This window comes from Opisthocomus hoazin, chromosome 7 (genome assembly GCF_030867145.1).
Source record: "Opisthocomus hoazin isolate bOpiHoa1 chromosome 7, bOpiHoa1.hap1, whole genome shotgun sequence".
Classification (NCBI taxonomy): Eukaryota; Metazoa; Chordata; class Aves; order Opisthocomiformes; family Opisthocomidae; genus Opisthocomus; species Opisthocomus hoazin.
Window position 1 is genome coordinate 22751419 of NC_134420.1, and position 17871 is coordinate 22769289.

At 44.1% G+C, this 17871-nt stretch overlaps 1 protein-coding gene across 5 annotated transcripts in view; it reads left to right on the top strand.

The window, feature by feature from the left end:
* The first annotated feature begins 571 nt into the window (after positions 1–571).
* TUB (TUB bipartite transcription factor) overlaps positions 572–17871 on the top strand; it is a 172042-nt gene continuing 154742 nt past the window's right edge. For 2 of the 5 annotated variants that reach the window (XM_075427255.1, XM_075427257.1), the window contains exon 1: positions 575–1028. In XM_075427255.1, coding sequence (XP_075283370.1) covers positions 973–1028 — 56 coding nt within the window. In that variant the 5' untranslated portion in view covers positions 575–972. Of the gene's footprint in view, positions 1029–17871 lie in introns of all 5 variants that reach the window. The other 3 variants (XM_009935259.2, XM_075427258.1, XM_075427259.1) reach the window with 2 other exon arrangements.

The window sequence follows — 17871 nt, forward strand, 5'->3', positions numbered from 1 at the left end:
GCTGCCTGCAGCTGGCGGAGGTGAGAAATGCCTCTGCAAGCGACCCGCAGGTCCTTGGCACAGGCCTTGACACTGAATATTGCTGGTACCCACTGGGGAGAAGCAGGTGGGAGCCACAAAGCGTGGCTTGGGTCTCGGTCCTGTGCCTGAGACCCGTGCTTGGAAAGAGTCACGTCCAGCCTGGGTGGATGTCAGACTGACACCCCGGCTCTGGGGCAAACTGGGGCTGTGCGCTGTGCAAAACCAGTGATTGAAGTGGGGAATGCAAAGCATTTTTGCTGTGCTCCGAGTGACCCCTGGAGAAGCCTGTCCACCGACCTGTCAGAGGCGGGTGGTGTGATGGATGAGCGGCGGGGCCGTGTCCGCGGCGAGGAGGTGATCCTGCGGAGCTGCCCGACTGCGGCCGGCTCCCAGCGCTGCCCTTGCACGCAGGGGATGTGATCGTGGTCTGCCTGCCTGAAAGATCGCGTTGGTGAGACCCAGGGACCCGTGGCAGGGTGGGAGACGGCTGATGTCACAGCGACGGACCCGTATCTGTGGCAACAAGAATAAATAAATAAATAAAGCGTGCCTGCTGGAGCAGGAGGCGTGCAAGCCGCCGCTCCCGAGCAGGCTTCGCTGAATATCTCTTAAGCAGCTTAGCACCCTTGCTTCAGTTTATTACCTGAGCGCCTTTGTGCCTGCCAGGCGGCTGAGAGCATCCTGCCGCCGGTCCCTGGGCAGGCACCCTGGGAGCCTCCCCCTGCCCTCATCCCTCCCTCCGCCGTGCGGGCAGTGGTTTGCTCCGTGCATCCAGCGCTCGATGCGAAGCTGCCGCTCGGCGGTGAATTTTGGCCGCACCGTAGAAGGCCAGAGGTGTCCAGCAGCATCCCCGCAGTGGGCCCGTCTCCTGGCAGGTGGCTGATTTCCAAGGCCGGCAGCCGGTGCCTGCGGGAGGCGAGCGATGCTGGAAGTGCCGTAGCCGAGCCAGAGATGGATGGTGTCGGCAGCAACAGGACCATGTCTTACAGTAGATGGAGTTACAACAGGTATTGTCTATCTTGTTTTGGTTTGTTGGGGGTTTTTTCTTTTTTCCTCCCTGATATTGTAAAACTAGCAAGCTGCTTATATAAATTGAGACATTTATATAAAACTCTTTCCTCTGAGCAGGGCAACTGGGATGCAGTGATTGCCTGAACAGTTGCATAGACATCTGAAAGGTGATCTTTGGCAACTGCTGTTGAAAGCCGGCACCTAGACATTTTCTACAAATATAAACTAAAGCCTGGGAAAAGAAGGGGCCGGGGAGCCGGCATGTGGCTAAGGAGCGATATTTTCAAGCAAAGGCTGGGAGGAATGCTGTGTGCAGCTCAGGTACCACACAGCTGAGGGGGCTGAATTAGGTGTGTCACAGAGACAGCTGAAACATTCACACCGTGTTTCATAGCAAGATGCAACTGTGTATGCGTGTTTTTCCTCTTCTGGGGAATGCAAAATTATCGTAGCCTTAGTTTTGCTTTTATGTGATTCATGGTTGTGATTGACAGGTTCTTTGAGCCAGGATAAAAAAAGGTACAAACTTCACACTGTTTTTGTTTTTGGGTTTTTGTTTTTTTTTGGTTTTGTTGTTTTTTTGTTTTTTTTTTTACTTTTTATCTGTGTAAATGTTACACCTGAAATGGGGCCAGATGCTAAGCATTATTAGCATCTCACTGGCTCACTACTGCAAGCCACCACAATATTCTGAAGAAAGAGCCTTTGGAAGTGGTTTTCAGTGCTTAAGCACGTATTCAGTGTCGCCCACGCTCACTGGGTGTGTGGGTTTGTATGGTTTATACGTGCATGTAGAGAGTTTCACTCATTTTCAGTACATTCATACTGCCTCAGCAGAAAATACATACAGGTGCATACAGCAGTGGCAATGGCAACAGTGTCTTCTTAAAAAAAAGTGTATGTGTTTGTGTACATGCAAAGCTGAGTTACACAACAAGCTGTGTTTTTATGCGTATGTTCTCCCACACAGAGGATGCTGTCTATCTGATGCCATGTCCTCAGAAACAGCAGCATTGAGACCCTGTAGTGCTCCGGTCTGTCCCATGCACTCCAAGTTGGCAGCAGTTTTGATATGCTAACCCTAGAGTAAACAATCCAGACATTTCACAAAAACTCCTCTTGGATGATTTCTTCCAGTGTTACTGCCTTTTGATTTAACCTTATGTATGGCTTGCAACCTACTTCTCCTTTTGAGTCTTCCTTACCATGACAGAGAAGTCTCTGATTACTGTTCATTAGCCTTGGGCCCCAGAGGTGTGCTGCACTTGTGTGTTTACTCTGCTTGGCTTTTGTACTGCATCTGGTGTGCGACATGCGGTATTTCAGTGCCCAGGCTTGGCTTCTGGTGGCCAGTTTCCAGATTTTGAGATTTTTCCTGACAAATCCAAGCTCCATGAGCCGATGTCTGCATACTATATATATTTTTCAGTGCTGGGAGGCTGAGGAGTGAATCGCTGCTTTTACTCACAGTCTTTCCTTTCTGAAAAATGTTGCAGCGTTGTTCTCGCACACTGAGCCTGTCCTCCCACACCCCTCTTGTGCCCAGGCTCATGACAGGAGGAGGAGCTAACTCTTTTGTACCCAGAACCCCGGTGGCTGCCATTTGCAGTTGGAGCATCTTCACTGCCCTTTGGTCTTTGGTCTCACTGAGCAATGACAGAAAACAGATTTGGGAGAACTTTCTGCCAGGGAGGGAAGGAAGCAGGACATGCTCATTTTGAGCATCTTTGAGCATCTGCAGTGCATGCCAAAGCCTGGGGACATCGGATCTCGCCCCTGGGCTCTGCTCCGGCGGGGCGCAGGGGGCCTTTCTGACTGCAGGCTCATGCGAAGCCCCCACGGGCTGAGATTGTCCCGTGACTACTTATGTGACTGCTGGGACTTGGAAGAGAGCATGAATTCATTGCAAGATTTCATGACAGTTGCGCTCCAGTGTAGTGGGTTGTAGGAGCTTTGCCAGGCAACTTATCTGACATAATTTGCTCCTCCCTCAAGGAGCAGTTGTAACCTTGGGCCAGAAATGCTGCTGCTTGTAAAGCAGGGTTAATGACGCTTACCTCATTTACAAGAGTCTTGTGAGACCGAGTGGTAACGCTTGGGTGGTTCCTGTTCACCACTGGCCACAAAACATCACAGCTGCTCTTGGGGTAGCTGCTCTGTGGCAGAGTGTTTCGGGTTAGGGTTCCTCCAACATTGGCTGGCAGCAAGGAGAGCATAAGTGATATTTTTTTGCCGAGTAAAAGCAGAATATTTAAAACTCCTAGCTCTGTTACTCATTACTGTGTGACCTGCAGAAGTCACTGTGCTTTTTTGCTTTCCTTCCCCTCTATTTCCCTGGATTAAGAGGGGTTTAGGCACATAGCTGTCTGCACGGACACGTGGGGCAGCGCTGTGGACAGTCAAGCACTGTGCAAAAGCCGACGACTGCTCCTCCAGATGTACACCCAGGTTTCTGCTCTTGGTGTTGGCCTCCATGAATCAGCACTGCAGTTCTAGAGGGACAGGGCTGATGGAGCAGGTGCCGACTCCCATAAACGTAATTGAGTCTATAATTTGAAAAAATGCTTGTCATCAATTAAATCAGATGAAGGGAATTAAACAGAGGTTTTGGCCTCTGAACTCCACAAGATGCATGCTGGTAGAAACTCATGGAAAAGAGGGGAGTTGCTATGTCCCTTCTAAATGGCCAAGCGTGTGCCTTGCAGATGAAGGCACTTGTGTGCAGCACACACATGTTTTTCTGGTGGGTTTTGTCCAGCATTTGATGTGTGTCTCAGCATTTGGCTCTGTGATAGTGGTCTTTCCTTAGACTTGCTGCACAGGATTTCTCGTTAGGAAAACCACTGCTCACTCCGGCAGGTAGTTTGAGCAATGAAGAGCAAGCTCAAACACTGGCTCTGAAACTTGAGGTGACGGAGCCCCGTGCAATGAGAAGATACTGTTCATCAGAGGTCACCTCAGTTGCTGTCCTAACCAAAGGAAAACTCACCCCCCCTCCCCCAACCTGGACCCGTGTGTATGCGAGAAAGAAACTGGTACATTGTGAAAAGGCTCTTAATGCTTGCATGTGGCATTTCCACACCTGAATCGGCCTTCCTAAAAGGCCAGCCTTGTCTCGGGCTTGTCTTTGCTTTCCTTCTGTTTGGGTGCTGTGATAATTTCCTTGTCACTCTGAATGTTGCCAGTGAAAAGCAGAGGATAGGCAGCAATTTAAAGAAAAACTGGGGATATTTTGAAGGTCCTAGAAACAGCTGGGACTTCTGAAGTCAGGTGGCTAATTCCTAGAAGAAGATAATTGCCACTCTTTCACCCTCTGCCCTCGGTGGTAGCGCTGTTTTCTTGACAGTTACGACTCATTTCTATTTGGTTTCTTTTCCTCCTGGGCAATGCACTACCTGCTCACCATGCCTATGGCCCCCACAAGTGCAGAAATGTGTCTGCTGGAGCTAAGCCATACCAGTGTGTGAACAAAGATGTACGTGTTGCTTTTTTAAAAAATAAAAAACCAACCAAACAACAACAAAATGCCAGCTGTGGAGGCAGTAAAAGCCGCAGTTGTTTCTCTGCTTCCTCATTATTCTTCCCAAGACCAATATTTTCAGAGTCTCCCTGCCCCACCCTCTTTGCTTCATTTCCATACTTATTCTCTACTTTTTTTCATGCAGGGCTTTAGGGCAGCCATACCGGGCTCGCGAACTACCACGTTGTGATTAATGTAGGTTTTATCCACTGCCATTTGGAAGCATAATTTGGGGAACTTACTCCCAGGATGTTTCAACTGTTGAAGGCAGCTGAAAACTTTTTTCTATTGATCCGTCTCTTTGGTCTATTCTGGATATCAGAGTTGTTTGTGGCTTCCTTTTGAAGCTGCTATTTCTGTTCTGCCTTTTTTATCCTGTGTTGAAAAGCTATGACTGTGTATTTGGGTCACGGTGTTGGAGGGTTTCGATCTTGGATCTCATTTTTGGAGGTTTTTAAACTCATCTACCTTGATCTTTTTTGGGCCATGCTGTCGTCAATGAGTAAATAGGGGTTGTCCTCCAAAATTCATCCAAAAGGGATTTCTTAGGCGAACTGTAATTTCCTCTTCCCTCTTTTCTTGGAAGCAGCAGCTGTGAAATCCCAAAGCATGTACACTTCTTACCTTCCTAGGCTTGTTGCAGCAAGCGCCCTTTGACTATACCAAAGAGCAGGTTCTCCCTCCGTTCTCAGCAGAGCTGTCTCAACCCCTGTGTGTGGATCTGCCAGCAGGAGATGGATGGCATGTGATGCCCTGAACCCCTCCTGACAGTGATTATGAAGTCTGCTCTTAAGGGGAGGTAACACGCTGAGGAAGCAGGTTGAGGAGGGAGTCCCTTAGCCGCCACCACCCTTCTCTCCTCTGCTGTCTTGTGTCCTTAGGCATTTCCTCCTGGAGTAGATGCCTTTACAGCTGTAGTCACTGGGCAAAGAAACTGGTGGGACAAGAAGCAGAAACTGTTCTGTGGGGCAAAAGGAGTGGCTAGAATCAGCCAATCTTCAGGCGAAGCCAGAAGAAACATTCATGTAAAGATAAACTTATGAGGATTTATGTATCAACACTGCACATTTAGTTTGCTGGAAATCTGTTCTTTACTTTGTTTCTCTTTCACAATAAAATATCATAATATTGATTACCTAGGAGAACCTAGAGTTTGGGAATCATGTGTACCCTCCTGTGCTCAGGATGAATGTTTAGTGTTGGCTGGCGGCACATCCTCGAGGTGTGTGAATTCTCCAGAGGCTGTGTGGTGGCTTGTGACAGCATGGCAAAGAGGTGCGAGAGAGGAAATGTTAGCTCCCACTTCGCTGAAGAAGAAATGTTAAAGCTTCTTAGACAGAAGTAGCCTGACAAAATATTTTAAACCTACTTGCCGCACGTACAGCATTACAATCTCAACAAACTTAAGAATGGTGTATGGAACAGTAAATATCACCACCAGCATCTCAGTGATGGGAGCAAAGGGCAAGTTTTTTGGTGAAACCAATATTACAGCTGATCTCCAGTTATGTGTAGTACGTAACATATTGGTTAAGAATTTACAGTAAGAAAGAGACAATCACTTAAGAGACTTCACTCAGTTTGGAAGATGCCACTTGTGTGCTGTCAGTCATTTCATTCTCTACTTTTTATGTATAACTGTACAAGCCAGGCCATAGTAACTCCTGGCCCTCACTGGTATGTAAAACTTGATAGCCCATCTGAAGTTTTCAGAGGGCCCGCTCACGGGAATGGTAGTATGAGACTCTGCGATCTCTACTGAGAATCGGCCTGTGATCCCCGAAATCCACATCAACAAACCTCAGACAGAGAATTCCCCTGTTTAGTGGCTGCCTCCCCATCAACCTTAGATTTCCTCCATGTCTCCCTGCAATTTAGCTCTGGGTGTTTCTGGTTTTACCTCAGTACCAATGATATTACTTCTCTCAAATACCAGTGAAAGGAAGCAGAGAACTTTGGTGTTTAAAGGCATTATCACACAATACAGACCTGCTTCTGTGCATCACACCTGCTCTGGGGTAGATGGCTATTCAAGTCAACTGTGGAACAAATGCTGTTGCCATCTACTTTTACCCCCTACATGTTTAGCTATATTTCTAGTATCAAGACAGGTGTGTGTTTTTGCATTTTTTGGGTGGGGAGCAGCCTAGCAGGAGCTGTGAGGTTTAAACTAGTTTTAAAAGTCATGCTATTAAAATTGTAAATTTTTCTTTGTGAGCAGTACTGTCTCTAAATATGAAGAGTGAAGGGCAATATAGCAAATTATCTCATCATTGTGTGGATGGTCATCTTTCTTCATGGTCGGAGAGCTCATTAACAAATTCCCTTTAACAAATTCTGTGACAAGACTTCTTTTACAAGATGATGGAGAGAAAAATATAAACAAAATACACATATCTTTTTGTCAGTACATTTGTAGGCCTCTATAAAATTTCCAAGGCCTCTGTAAAGCTTTATACTTAAAACCTTCATTCAGGGTTTCTCTTGAACCATGAAGACAACTCAAACATTTCTTCTGGGTGGAGGGGGCAATAGGAAATCAGCATAAATGGCCATAAAGAGAACGGTGTTTGAGATGCCATAAGAAATGCTGCTCTGGTATCTCTTACTAGCACTTTTCTGTTTCCTTGTTCTTTGGTCTTTTCGCATGCTCTGTGTGAGTGCCTTTTGTTAGCACGTCCAAAATACAAACTGAGTGCCTCATCTTCGGTGCTGGAGCACAAAATTGACAGTCTCTTCTGTGCCTGAATATGTGCACCATACAAGGAAGAGCAAATATCACAGCTCTGAGCTATCACACTCTTTGTGCTCTCACTGCAGCTTTCAGACTTAGACTGTATCTTAAAGAAAAATCAACCATGTCTCTCATGATCTGCATTATCATAAACAGAAAGACTTTTCTCTCTCCAATACATAATTTGTATAAATGTCACTGCTAACAGAAGTCTGAGAAATAATGTTCGTGGGCTGAAAACCAACAGAGAGGGTTTTCCCCCCTTCAGAAATGAATCAGGACAGAAGAGCAATCCTGGCTGTCAACATGGCAGCGCACATGGCTGTAGCAGGTTGATGGCGTCTAGGGAAGCTTGTTCCTTGCTGATTTTAGGGGATGCTTCTGCAAGCAGAGAAAAAAATGATGTTCAGTTCATTCTGGTCTTTGCAAACACCAAAGCTGATCTTTATTTCGCTGTATCCAAGTAGACAGGGTCTGTTAGTCCACTTCAAATGTCATACTACTGGGCTAAAACCATAGCCTCACACGGTCACATTCATCAAGTTAACAAGCACTTCTCCATTTCAGTATACCCATAACCATCACTTCCTACAGAAGGGTGAAACAGAGGTAGCAGCTGGTTTATCTTTACAGCATCCTGAAAGCCTGTTGCTTTTGGCTTTGTGCTCCTGGCTAGTGGTAAGTGCAGCGATTCTAGCAGGCACTGCCCATCTTGGAGACATGCCAGCAAGCAAAGCCCATGGTCCACAGGAAGGAGAACTTGCTGCTCACACAGGAAAGCATTCCGGTGCCCTGGCTAACCCAGGTGCCCCAGGCCAGCAAGTAATGTCAATTTATACCTGCTGGGTTTTGTTTATTCTTTGTGTCTCTGAAAAACGAGTATATCATGAGCCTTTGAGATGACCAGACTGAGGTCTGCCAGCAGTCACCTGAATTTGTAAGAGAGAGGGATGACAGTCAACAGTTGGATATATCTGAAAGGCTTGAACATGGAGGTCAAGAACGGGGGAAGACTTCAGCAGCTGGTATGAAAACAAAGATGCTCCCAGAGGAGTGCAGGTCTTTCTTTGAAGTGTAAAATGGCAACCAATTAGCTCAAAATATATTTCAAAATTATTTTTCAAATTGTGTTTTGTCTCTATGAGTCTACTACATGGACGATCAGCCAGGTAAGTTACCATGCTTAAAAAAAAATGAATTCCTGGTTTTCATAAACTTGCTGTGATATGTGTTTGATTCTTTTTATCCTAGTGGTGCTATGTCATGTTATGGTCATGTTAGTCTGACAAACTGCCATGCTGTGTCAAACATCCAATTAATTGCTGCTCAGGTATATGCGACAGTTCAAATTCCTGCACCAATCTGTGGCTCCTTAGAGAGAAAAGAAGTTTGGTAATAGTCTTCTAGTCATACTTAGAAGTTGTTACTCCAGAGATAGCTCTCTTCTGTTTAGGAAAGTCACGTTTATTTTGAAATCTCACTGTTTCATGCACCACCACCAGCAGCATCCTTCCTGCTGTGCATTTCTGCTGTCTGTGAACACGAACAGCTATGTTTTCCAAGATGGAATAATTCCTTATAGGCCTTGCGGCACTGATGACATCGATATCAATGTTAAACTATTGATCTGTTCTTGGTTAATTGTGCAAGCTTACCTAGATTCACTCCTGTCTTTGCAGCTTGCTGGCAATCCTTCAGAACGTGTTTCTTGAAGTTAAAATTTTCCAACTTTCAAATCATATTCAAAAATCCTGTTCAAACATATTCTGCTGGGACCCGTGAAGTATCAAAGCCAATTCCTTAATGCTTAATGTCGGTTTTCTATGTATGTTTCTGAAGGTGATTTCGCAGAGCTGTAACCTAAAATCCTACCAAAACACAAGGAATTTGCCTGGCGAGTTGCAGGTGCTCCCGGAGAGCTGGGGGAGCTCTGCTTCTCTGTGAGTCTTTGGGCTGTGGAAGGAAGCTGTCCAGAGGGACTGGCAGGGGATGTTAATCAGACAGTCATTTCAGGAGAGACCGACTCCACACAAACCATTTTGCCTGTCTGCAGGATGCTCCATTTCCTAAAAACAGAACTGCATTTGTACTTTATTCCTCTATTGATTCCCCCCCTGCCTCCCTCCATAGTACTAATGAAGTGAACCTTATGGACTTTGTCAAGCTGAAGTTGCCTGTTAAAGTTAATTACTCACCCCATCATATTTTTTAACATGTTTGGTGGAACAAAGCAAGTGTTCTGCTTTTTAATATATCTTGGCTAGCTTTAGGAAGAAGTAATGAAACTTGGGCTTCATAGCAGGATCTAATAGTTTTGAACCAGTTTTCAGAATGAAGTTGTTGTCTCTATCGTGAAACAGTGCATTCAGACCTGAACAGACTTCTTGGTTTGAAAGTGCAGATAAATTCGATGGAGGAAATAAGGAGAAGGGCCAGTAGAGAAATTGGTAGCTGCTCGTTATTAAACAGCTGCTGTGTCTCACCATAGAGCAGGTGAGTTGATTTTTGTGTTCATGTGAATCGTTGTTGTCTAGCAAGAATGACGTGTGTGATCAGTGGATTTAGTGGGTTTTAATTAGATGCAACTAAATGAGTCTCAGAAGAGATAACTTGCACAACGCAGCTTTCTGAAGATGAAACCTTCTAAATAATGAATAGTTTATAGTCTCCTCTTACTAGTGACGAGTGAGTAATAGGTAAATACTGAGAGGGAACTGGGAAGCAATGGGACTGGAGCTGGGCTCCAACATACTGTGTGAACAGAAGTTTTTAAGGTATTTGCAGTAACTCCTCTTGCATGACAGACTGTGCTTGAAACAAGCCTAACATCTAGATGCTGACAGATAAGTGTCACCTTCTCTAGGAGGCTTTGATTTTCCCCTGGATGCCAATGGCGGCAGTGGTTTGCTTCCCAGGTGGGTTCTTTGGTATGCACAGACACACTGCCACATTTTTCCAGTAAGTGCATCACCCACACCACCTTCAGCACCTAAACTTTCACACCTTTCACCCCGAGTACACACCATATAAACTTCTTTTTCTCTCTGGCATGCTTTATTTGTCTCCTCTCCTTCCTAGCAATTCCTTGAATGTATTTAATTAGTGGGGATTTTGAGATTCATTTTGGGCTACTCACACAAGAAGCATAGGAGCCAGTCTGGGTGATGAACCCAGGTTGAGGCCAAAGCCCATTTAAGTCCCTCCTTACAATCCTTCTGTTCTTCTGCTAAGCACAGTAAGAGGATTAGCTTGAGGAGCACGGGATGTTGAATACTACAGTCAAAGATGTTCATATCAGACTCTGGGCTATTTTCATTTATCCTTTTGCAAATGTGAAATGATTCCTGAAGCAATGGGTGAACGGAGATCCAAGGCAATTTACTCTGGCTTGGAATATATGTGTATTTACAGCAAGAAAAGTAACTTTGGACTGAAAAATAACAACTTGCCTTAAATTAAAGCTGAAATTTAATGTTCCAGACTTCTTAAAAGCCAGAGCTTTTGCTCCCACTAGTCACTTGTGTTTGGGAAGAGTTGTATCACACAGAAGTTATTTGCTTTCTCTTATGAAAATAATAAGCAACCATATAATATTACAATGCTTTTGTTGTTGTCTGAGTTGTACCTTCTGTGAAGGTGTGCTCCTCCCACCAGCTCCTGGTGCAGGTGGGCTGCTCTTTGCAAGGAGCTGAGGCTAAGCCACAGCTACTTCTGTTCATGATTTTTTGGAGCTCCTACAGTTGAGCTTCAGTCTGACTGTGGAGATTATTAAATATATCATCTTAAAAACGGTATCATTAAATGCAAATTACATTGCCTTTTGCTTGGGAGGCTGGGAGGGAAGGCAGTGCTATTTTCCTGATGCTTATTGTGCCCCCTGGGCATCAGCTCTTGGCTGCCATTAAGGCAAAGGGAAACACTAGGCTTGCTGCGTGCAGCCACTCTTGTGCTCCTGAGCAAGCGAAACCAAAATTTGTCCAAGAGGCCTCCTTCTAGGCAGGCTGGGACTGCAGGCATCCCAAACGAACATATCTGTGTGGACAACTGAAGCTCAAATGTGGTGACCAAACTCTGTTTTGTTCACTGTAGTGTCCTTACCATACGTTATGTACGTTTGATTCATTCAATGGAAAATCTACACGGACTAATAGGTTGTTTAAAATGTAATTGAGGTAAAATGTCTGCAAAAGCAGAAGCATTTGTTTTTCTTATCCATTGCAGGGAGGCTTTTCTATTGTTTTGATTGTGCTATAGATTTGCTAACGTAATCCAGTGAGGTGCTGAACCAAGAGTCAAACGTAAGGATGCTGTATGTGTGGGAGACAAGTTGTGTCTGTTCCAGTCTCAGTAGACAAAAATTCAGTTGCTTAGGTAAGGTCTCAGCTTTGATTAACAAGAATGGGTGCTCTGCCAATGTGTTCTCTGCCAATCCTGTGTGAAGCGTTCCTACTGACCCTGAAGGAGCTGTGCTGTGGGAAAAACGCCGCATCGTGGGTGCAGAGTGATGCTGAGTGCTATTCCTGCTGTGATAATCCTGCTTTTTAGAGGAAGCTGTACATTTATCTCTGACTCAGCTTGATTATTTTTTTTTTTTGGCATTGACAATTATCTTTCTGCTAAAAATCTCTCTTCACTTTCACTTTGCCACCATTAAACTGGGATTGACTGCATGATTTGAAATATGTGTTTAAGTCCCTTTTCCGTGGATCTTATGAATCTTCCTGAGAACAACATTGCAAAGAATATTAATTTGCATCTTATCTGTTATGTTCCTGGCTGGTTGTTTGGTCCAGACTCTGCCACAAACTTCAGCTGCTAGTATTTTTGTGCATTTATTATTCCTATGTAGTGAGCAGCGTAAAAGTGCTTGTGCCTCCAGTAGTGGTATGATGCTCCATACTGGCATGAGGCTCTCAGTGCATTTGCAGGTCTCTGGCTGCTTTATTATAGGATTGCTCTTTTACTACAGCTTTAACAGCTGAGTTTACCTTTCTGATGTTGTCTCAGTCATTGTGCAGTTGAACACAAATTCTGAATTCTGTTACAGTAAATGAAATAACGTATGTCAGTGTTGAAAATACAGTGAATTGATTTTTTTATAAAGTTTCTCTTCACCACTCTTGTGTAGGTAGTTGGAAAGTCAGGGTAGCTGACTTTGATAAGAATAGGCGAGGAGAGAGAGAGGGAGTGATAAAACAGATTATTTAGCAGAGAACAATTACTAGAGCCCTTTAATGAGCCTTTTCTGAAGTATCTAAGATTCAGGCTTTTAATATGGTGCAGAAATTTGGCAAAACATTTTCTAACTTTAGTTGGATTCTGTCCATGTGTACTGTCAAATTTTTCCATGCATAAGTTACAGGAGGTCTATAAGTTATAACTTACGTACTGTTATAATTTATGCACCGTCAAATTTTTCTGTGCAGAATTTACAGCAGGTCTGAGTCATAACTTATTTTTTGTTTGGGACAACTGAAAAACCCATCCCTACGCAATGTACTATTCAAATATGTACTCAGATCCCACTAACTGTGATAAGGCGAGACTGTTCTTAACTGCTTGTTAGACTAACCTGACATTCACCTTCTCCTGAATGTTATGCACAAGGGTGGCCTCGCTGCCTGGCTCTGCCAGAAAAAGTGAGAAGAGCAAAGGTACTGGGGGAACAACTCTCTGTGGCAGTACTGATTTGTTTAAATCTGAGTTCAGCTTTGTTTTAGTTACAGCCTTGTGGGCTGACATTTAACTGCAGCTTTGTGCTCTCCATCCTGGCCCCTGATGGGCTTATGACTGCTTTGATCTATGTGTTTAAAAAGAAAAATAATCTCATAATATAAGACACAGAACATTACTGAGGAAGCAAGAAGTGTCATCCAGTATGTTTTAGGGAATTTGGTTGCTGAAGACAACCGGCTGTTCTCCCTCTTTTGCTCTCCCAGGCACAGGAGGGATGCTTCTTACCAGATATTGGAAGACTCGAAGTCTCTAGAATTAGATGTTTATGGCGAAGTTCACTCTGTGATGCTCTCTGAAAGCTGCCACTGTGCTCTGTGTTATTTCTGCATCCAGCCTGTCCTGTAACTGTGAACTTTACCTTTCCTTCAATGCTTTTTGGACATCCTCTGGGTATTGCAGCAGACTTCTAGGGACACTAGATGAGGCTTTCTTTAGCCAGAATCATATTTTCATCCCCCAGTCTAGAAAGGTGTTGGTACAGGAAATGCCCCTTTAAAAACTCATGAAGATTAGGAAGGTGGTTTGTTTTCTCCCATCTCTTTCAAGTCCTCTCCTTTGTATTTCTTTTTTTCTGCTACTTTACTGTCTTGTCTTTTCTTTCCAGTTTTACTGCAGTTACATCCCTAGTGATGGACCACCAGAAAAAAAATCAGGTATTATTTTGGTTGCACCTTAGCAGCGGACAAAGCTAGAGCAAGCGAGGGTGGATCTTCACAGCTGTTCACTGGTTTAGCTCTTGCCTGAGCTGTCACGTGGATGATTCAATTGCCTTCTGAATTACATGTGTGCTGCCTTACTAGCCTGTTCTCTGACAGCTGGCCAGAGCAATATGAGCTGTTATGCTGAGATACTAATCATGTTCTGAAACAGTATTACCTTGTGGTGGTTGTGCAGCGAGCACAGCTTTGCAGTGCTGAACGAAACCTCGCATGTGCAATGGTAGGGTTGCAGCCAGGCATCTCTGCAGCAGGGAAGATTTACATCATGACTGACCTTTTTTTGTGGGGTTTTTAAAATTAGAAATACTTCTTGATTACTCAGTAAGAAAAAGTAATTATTTCATTCTTTTAATTAAAAATATTTTAAAATATATGGTAAGCTTCTTTTCTTTAAAAGGGCAAATTAAATTAGTTTCATTTCAGAAATAAGCCCTAGATCACAAGGATAGAGATGCCGTTGTATTGCAGTTTGTAAAGCCATGCTCTCTCACTTGCCTTGGCCTGCGTAAGATGAGGAGGAAGAGCGTTCCCTGTGCCAGCAGCTCAACTCTGTAGGTGGTAGTAACTGGAAACGCTCAGTGGGGGCTCAGGGAGTGCCAGCAGCTGCTCCAGGTGAGCACCACGAAGCACCTACCCAGCACAAGACACTGTATGCCAGAGTGCATGGGCAGGAGGATCCCTCAATGTCTCCCCAAAATACCCAGGACTGGGCACTGCTGGAAATGGCAACCTGGCATGCCTTATTTTTTAAGTTTAATCTGAAATAATATGATTTCGTAGTGATGAGTAACTGACAGCATGCTGCTAATAACATGTGATGGTGTTGATGGGTTGCACAGACTCTCCCAGGACGGCCTTCTTTTGGTGGAAATGCCTCTTAGGTCTTGGGACCATGCTGGCCTCAAGTCTTTGCTGCCTATCACAGTGCATGTACTGTTGCTGCAGGGGAAGTTTGTTTTTAAATGGACTTTTTTTCAGAAAAGGGAGGACACTATGTATATTGGGACTCTTTCTTTGCAGTACTACTCTTTAAACAGTTCCTCCATTCCTGGGGCACACGGTTTCTGTCAATACAGAAGGGTTTAGGCTCAGACAAAAGAAATATGAGCTGTAAGGTGGGCAGGAGGTGAGTTTGTCACTTTGTTGTTGTTGTTGTTTTGTTTTGTTTCTTTTAACCAGGCTATCTAAAATAGAGCATGAGCAGGAAAAGGCTCTATCAAACAGTGACTGCCATGTGAAGGCAAGTAGCAGTGTAGATGTTGCCAGCAAAGCCGTCTCCTGAGGACCTGGCTTCAGAAGCTGGAACAGGCTCAGTTTGTTCCAAATTTCCTCCTGTGCTTCTGTGCAGAGGTGCATACTGGTCTCTGGTCTCAGGCACTGTCCTTTGCTGTGAAATCTGTCTGCATGGGAGTGCTGACTGCATCCTGAGCGCTGCTTTCAAAGGAAAGACAAAGGAAAGACCAGAACCTTATTTAGGAATTCAGTTGGGGAGAGGTGTTGATGGCATTTTCCCACCTTTCCTCTCCCCGACTCTCAAAATACCTGTTACCAAAGGGCAGAGGGAATGGAGGACTCTCCTCCCAATCATGCAACGAAATCCTACTTGTGTATTCAGCTGTTGTAAGCTTAGGTAGTTCCCTTGCCTCAAACCCCACATGTTCATTCTCTTCTTTCCCCACTACCTGCCAATATAGATCGCATTCAGCTGCCTTGCCAGGTGTTGCAAGGCATAATTCCTTCACATTTTTTGATTAAATCAATTTCAAAGTTCTATTTAATTGAATCAATACACCTTATTTCTATTTCCTGACTTAAGGCGCTCATCAGAAAACTTTACTTTCATCTGGAAATTAGATCTCATCCCCTGGAGGTTGCATCGTGAAGAATATGGTCCATATCTTCAGTAGCCCCACAGACTAGAAGACAGGCAGCCCAACTCTTCAGTGCATGTCATGGCTGTTGCTGAAACTGCTCACCACTCTTTGTAGCAAAGTTGCCTGGAAAGTTAGGAAATAAGTTTACAGAAAATGGACTATCCTTTGCTCTCCAGCTATTGTGAAGCTTTGGGAAGCCAGTCCTGGGCAGTTTTCCTGCACATATGCCCCCATTTTGGGCCTGTTTTAAGAGCAAGCCCCCAAGTGGCCGTTTGGTTGCCAAGTGTTACCAAGAAGTGTTACTCCAGAGCAGTCAGTCACACAGCACAGAGTGCCTGTAGCAAAAAATAGCTTTATGTAGATTGCATGAGTTACTGAGAGAAGCTGAATTCCCTGAGGCTCTTGTAGGAGGGAGGAAAAAATGGCTTTTTTGTCCAACTATGTTGTACTCATGCAGTCGTGCCAAAGCACAATGGTGTGCTGCTCCTGCTTTTCTGAACCCTCTAGATTAATTATTTTTCTTCTGAGAACAAGATATCTGAAAGATATGGTGATTGATGACATATAGCAAGCTTTCCCCCCCTCCCTACAGGTCAAGCCTTCATGAGCAAGAACAAGGATGCTGCTAGCATGGGGCTGGGATTTCTTCTGAGACCTGCCAGATCCAGAAGCTTTTTTTTTTTTTTTTCGCACTCTGTGCTTTTTTTCCCTTAGTAGAAACTGTCATCTGTAATTGAGACTATCACATTGCAATGTGAGGATAGTGCAAAAGTGTCTGTAATTTAATGCTGAGCCTGCTCATCCCCCTTGCTAAAACAGACAATACTTTTAGCAGCCCTATCCAGTGCTCTCTAGCCAGCAACATTTTGCTATAAAAACAAGGCAAGCCTCCATCACTTCCTGTGACTGCATATCCCTTGGCTGGTGACAAAGGGCATCCGAAACACTTTGTGAAAACTAGAGCCTCATTGCTCTAGATCCTGGTCCAAGACCTTTGCTGGGTTAGTCTATCCAGAGAAAATATATAGAAGTAGAGACTGCTTTCTACGAGTGCTGGGTGAAAGTAAATGTGGCTGGGGAACATGAGTAAATAGTTTGCATGAGGTTGCACATGCACAGGACCAGGAGTTGAAACTGCCTTCCAATTTCTGAACACCCACTGAGCGGGGTTTCCAGCTGGGTGAATTAAACCACAAGGTAGAGGAAGGATGGTGGAGACTGGGTTACCTCCTTCAGCTTGAACGGTGTCTGTTGTCCTCAGTGGTGTTGTCCTGACGTGGCACACTGCCCCCAGCACAAACTTTGTGATTTTTACAATGTTGTTGTATAGGGTGGGGTTTGCATCCTGTGAACTGGACATGTAGGATTTGGATAAGCAGTTTAATATACCTGTTGCTGTAGGTAATTGGATCTGATTTGGCTGACTGATGTTGGTAAAACAGCAGGCGTTTCCTACACCATTACAAAACAACAAGACAGATGAAGTAGCTGAACCAACGATTTTTTGTGGACTTACTACCACTCTGGTATTTATGACCCAGCAGTTTTTTCTTTATGAGCCTGCAGGGTGCAGATTTCCCAAAGGACTATTCCCATGGTCAAGGTTTCACTATACTTTAGATTTCAAAGAAGCTGTATTCTAACTCTAGGTCTGCACTGGCTGCATAAATATTGTTTGTTACTAAGTCATCAGCAAGAGGTTGAAGTTAACTCACATATATTAACCTTGAAATACTGTGTAATTTTTTGAATGCAAAAGGCAGAAGTCTTGGGGCAGGTAGAAGGAGCATGGCATTGTCTTCAAGACTTGATGACATTAAAGATTGCTCGTTTTAGCTGTCATAAAATAATTGAGATGCTTTTGAAATATTTTTTCACCTTTTACTTTCTCATATGTTGAATGTGAAATAGCTCTTGTTATTAGCAGTTATCTTTTGTCATAGATATATCTCTCAACTCACCGAGACCTGTTTGCCAGCTATACACGATAATCCCTTGTTTGCAGTTTAAAGAGCCAACTGATGAGCTGCTAGTTACTTTACTGTCACTAATTAAGTAATTACTTCATCTGGGAGATATGTTGTTTATTTTCTCTGACTTGATTTTTTAAATGAGTTAAGTTTAAACCAAAGACACTTGAATTTACTTTTTTAAACCATGGTTGAGTCAACAACTTTGCAATTATTGGCTGTTTTTTACATAATAAATTTCCGGTGTTGTTCAGGTTAAGCTGTGATTTAAGCAGAGCATCAGTCT